The sequence below is a fragment of the Rattus norvegicus genome, chromosome 4 (assembly GCF_021556685.1).
Source record: "Rattus norvegicus strain SHRSP/BbbUtx chromosome 4, alternate assembly SHRSP_T2T, whole genome shotgun sequence".
NCBI classification, from domain to species: Eukaryota; Metazoa; Chordata; class Mammalia; order Rodentia; family Muridae; genus Rattus; species Rattus norvegicus.
In genome coordinates this window covers 70163062-70167958 of record NC_141537.1, presented here as the reverse complement: position 1 = coordinate 70167958, position 4897 = coordinate 70163062, and the positions used below count along the sequence as shown (strand labels likewise).

Below are 4897 nucleotides of genomic sequence, written 5' to 3'. Positions count from 1 at the left end.
GCAATTTCCAAAACCTTTTGATAAGTTACTTGTCTCGGTATATGTTAGAGTGGTACAAAGCTTGTTATCACAATCTGTATTTCATTCTATGGCTGAATACTATTACATTTGTTTATAATACCTCAACAGCTGACTGGTATTTTAACTTTGTACCTGTCAACCATTATAACTATAACAAACATCCATTTCTCAAGTATACACCGAGGAGTGGGATTGCTAGTTCATTTGTTATCTGCTACATTATTTAAAGAACTTTCTGTCTTCAAAGGCTACTGAACCATTGCTAATTCCCATCAGGAATATGTATGCACTCTAATATTTTCCATACCCTTGCCAACCCATGCTGTTACCTAGCTGCCTTGTTTTATGCAAATGTGCTCCCGTGGTGATTTTGATTTGTATTTCATCTCCATTTTTCATCATCTGATGAAGAATTAGAAGCCTCTTTCTTGTACTTTGAGTAGCCTCTTCTGCTGAGAATGATACTTTTGTTGATATTAGACTTTTTAACTTAAAACATAGGAAAGGATATGGTCCTATCAACACATCTAATTTTGTTACTATCTTGAGCTCTCAACTTCTGTGTAAAGATCTAGAAATACACCCATAAGTGTGCTTTGTGACATTTGCTACCTTTTTTACCAATTTGCCAGAGTGTTCTTCCTTTGGTTTTTTTTTTGTGGGTTTTTAAGTAAATTTTATTATTTAAAAATTTGCATACAAATAAAAACATCAACCACCAAAATCAACTGGACCCAATGTCTATACAATTAAACAAATTTTTAAATAACTAAAAATGATATTTGAAGTGGAAGCTGTGTGACTTTACATTAAATTTTGCACTTTCAGTAGTGAATATATCTTACGCACTTATCCACCACTCAAGCCAAAAATAATAACAGAATTAGAACTTTATAAAATGAATATCTTTATATCCTCTTTCATAACTCCTTTGTTTTAAGATAGGCTGTCCCTACACAGTTAATGCCAGCCTAGAAAACAGTGTGCAACTCAGTATAGCTTCACGTTTGCAATCATCTTCCCTCTGCCTCCTGAATACTAGGATTACAGGTATGCATCCAAAACTGTTCCCAAAAAATGCCATGATTTAACATCAGGACTACTTAACAAAATCTCTCCTTACTTGGACAAATGTGTGTGTAAAGAAGATCTCGTGCCTGTGAGATATATTAAAATTGGTAGGAGCTTGACTTTGCATAGCCTTTAAGACAAATAAGAGAGGGGGTTGGGGATTTAGCTCAGTGGTAGAGCGCTTGCCTAGCAAACGCAAGGCCCTGGGTTCGGTCCCCAGCTCTGAAAATAAAAAATAAAAAAAGAAAAAGAAAAAAAAAGACAAATAAGAGAGATCCAATTGTTTTATTTTGTATAGAAAATTTTATTTATAATTTATAATATAACTTAGTGTACGTTTGCAGGAATAAAAAGAATATTAAAAGGTGCCCAGGGCCAAGTCATTCCTTCCTTCGTACCCACTTCATTGCCATAATTTCAGGACAACTAGTAACCACTTCCTTCTTACTTTGCCACCCACAGCACCAGTGACTACCCAGCCACTTACATTCTGTACACTCTGATTTTCTTCCTTAAGACTATAGAGCTTATAACATTTCTAACCTTGCAGAAAGAAAACCATTGTTCCAGCAGCTTCATAATAGTTCCTTGCATGGATAAAATGTTTAAACAGCTCCCTATGGACATCCCGCAGAGCATCAATTCATAGCTTTTAAAACTGCTACAGTGGATTACTTCACAAAGTAGCCGCAACCAAAGAAATGGAAACAATGAGACTAGGAACAGGGTGGAGCTGGCAGGAAAGAGGGAAGTGGGGCGTGAGAGCAATACTGGAAAGAGCTGGACGACTGAATGGAAAACTTTTGATTATTCTGAGTAAGGGAAAAATTCAAACCCAGGAGTACACTGTAGAGCTGGAACCACCAAAAGGGGAACACAGAGATGAATGGGGACGCACAGCTGAGGAGGATGAGCAAACGAAGAAAGACAGAAGCAAAGGACGCAGACCTGGAGAAATGGAGACTGAGCATCCCAGAGAGGAACCGAGGCAGTCTCTTCAGCCTGTGAATTGCACCCCTCAGCCCAGGATGACAGGAATCCCAGCCCTCTTCTCATTCTACGTCCATCAGCAAACTTCCTTGTGGCAGCAGCAGGATCTGTGTGATGATGTAAGAGAGTATACCTTCCCCAGCTCTTCTTTCTCTAACAGCTCAAGAAAGCTCTGCAATTAGGGGAGTGATTGCTAGGTCTCAGGTAGTCCATATGTAAGGAGTAAGCTCAAGCTGGACTATGGAAGGAATTCTGGTGGTTAAATAAAAGCCAGCATTCCTCAGGAACTTGTAAAATTGATTCCTACCTGCCCGGAGGTATCATTTTTTTTCCCTTACCTCTGGCAGAAGGGACATATGGCTACCTGTGGTTGCATATAGGGCCCATGCTGGCCTCCAGATTCCCTTGGTCCCTATGAACAAGAACTTGTACGTTTCAAAATCTACCCTGTCTCCTCATCCTTCCTGCACCTGAGCATCCTCGTCCTTCTCATACTCCACACGATCCATCCACCCACCCCGCACACTTTATCTGTGGCTATCCTCTTGCTCTCTTGCTACTGTCAATATCCTCTCTCTTACTATGCTCAATTCTCTATCCCCTGATATCTCCACTCTGTTCTCCTACTTCTCTAGGGGCTGTGCCCCATCTGTTTTCTTTTTTCTCTGCTCTAGACTCTTCCAGATGCCTCTGGATATATTCTCTCTCTTATTCACAATAAAAACCCCCCCCCCACCTAATAATGGAGCGGTCTTGTTAATGCCCTCTCATATGGTTTTAATTTTTCCCACAAAAAAACAGGGCAGATACACAGGGATTGTGGCAGAATGGAGAAGACTTATACAAGTTCAAGCCAGAATATGAAATCCCAGCACAAAGGAGAGGAAGTGAACACAAAATCTCACTCTTAGCCGAGAAGCTATTTGTAACTGATAGCTTCTGGGAGAGGGAAAATTGATTTTCTTCAATGGAGTGACACTTGGTGCATCAACTACACTCCACAGTAGGCACCATGCTCAGGAGTAGATGATCAACACAGATAAGGCTCAGTGTTTTTCAGTAGATTTTGTTGTTGTTGTTGTTGTTGTTGTTGTTTTGTTTTGTTTTGTTTTGTTTTTATTAGAAAGAATATGAAGTTGGATGGGTAGGAAAGAGGGAGGATCTGGAATATAATAAAAAAAATATTATATTCCCCAACTTAAAATCTTTGAACACAGGTTATTTTTTTTTCGGAGCTGGGGACCGAACCCAGGGCCTTGCGCTTGCTAGGCAAGCGCTCTACCGCTGAGCTAAATCCCCAGCCCCAGGTTATTTAATAATTATGGTGAGTGTAGAGCAGCTCAGAGATGTTCTTCTCAGATTATTCCACATTCGTAGCATGTGTTTGGCCATGTAGATGCCTCAGAACAAGGCTAGCTCTTGAATAAGTGGTAGCAACGGTTCACTCCATCACGAAGGGCTTCTATGACTTTGTCATTACGGAGTGTGAAGATGAAAGGGTTGAGGAAAGGAGTTACGATCGAAATCATCAAGGAAACTACCCTATTATAGTCGGCTGCCTGGGTCTGCTTGGGTTTCACATAGAGGAACAAGCAGCAGCCGTAGCCAATGACAACGCAGGTGAAGTGGGAGGCACAGGTGGAGAAGGCTTTCCTCCGGCCCGAGGCTGAGGGGATCTTGAGGATGGTGGCAATGATATAGGTGTAGGACACAATTGTGGGGATCAAAGAACCAAAAAGAACAAAGACTGCCATTAAAAAGAGGATAAACTCTATGAAAATAGTATTATTGCAGGATAATTTGAGCAACTGCCCTCGGTCACAGAAGAAATTGTCCAACACATTTGATTTGCAGTAGTTAAGGTGAAATGTGGCATACACCGGCCAGATTTGATAAAGGAAGCCAAATACCCAAGACACGATTACCACAGAGTTGCAGGTGCGACTGTTCATGATGACACTGTACCTCAAAGGGTTGCAGACAGCTACATAACGATCCACAGCCATAGCTCCAAGCAAAGAAAACTCTGTGGTCCCCAGAGCAAGTTGCAGAAAAAGTTGGGCAACACACCCAGCCAAAGATATAACTTGTATTCCAGGGAGTAGCAGCCCCCAAAGCATCACCGGCACAATAACAGTTGTGACCAAGATCTCCAGGATGGAGAGGTGAACAAGGAAGAAATACATGGGGGACTGCAGACGTTTATCAACACAGACAATCACAATGATGACTGTGTTTCCCACTAGTGTGACTAAGTAGAAGAAGCAGAAGGTAGCAAACAGGATGTGGTGTAGTTTTTCAGAGCCAGGAAAGCCAACAAGATAAAATTTAGTAGCACTAGTGTGATTCCCGAACATTTAGTTCTGAGTCTTTGTTCCTTGTGAAACCTAGATAGCAAAAGAGAGAAGAGGACAATGGTTTTTGCCTCAGAATTATTGAAGATATTACCAGATTCAAGAAACAGTCTCCACATGGCTATTCTTTCTATCCATAGTTGTTGTTCAATGTTTAAGGAATCACACATGGATGATTCATATACACAAATGTATATGGATACACAAGAGAAGTGTGTAGGTTCAAATGGATAAGTGCTACTCATCAATAGCACAATATTTACATCATAAACAGGGAAAACAGTATGACGTGTACCTTTGTCCCTCAGCATGATAGAAATCCTCCTACATCTGCTGTGATCAGCCATCATACTACTTCCCCGATCATGGTCTGTTCAGTTATGCTACCACTTCTCTGCAACTGTGTCCCAATCTTACAAACCCCTGCTGCACTTCAATGATTCTAAGTTCTCTCCCTCCCT

At 40.9% G+C, this 4897-nt stretch overlaps 1 protein-coding gene across 1 annotated transcript; it reads right to left on the bottom strand.

The window, feature by feature from the left end:
- Positions 1 to 3494: 3494 nt before the first annotated feature.
- Or9a4 (olfactory receptor family 9 subfamily A member 4) lies at positions 3495 to 4439 on the bottom strand. The gene has a single exon (NM_001000854.1). It carries the CDS (start codon positions 4437 to 4439, stop codon positions 3495 to 3497), a length of 945 nt encoding a protein of 314 aa, NP_001000854.1.
- Positions 4440 to 4897: the final 458 nt, after the last annotated feature.

Bases quoted from the DNA above. Each gene is read 5' to 3' on its own strand.
- Or9a4 (NM_001000854.1), bottom strand. From the start codon at position 4,439: ATGTTCGGGAATCACACTAGTGCTACTAAATTTTATCTTGTTGGCTTT.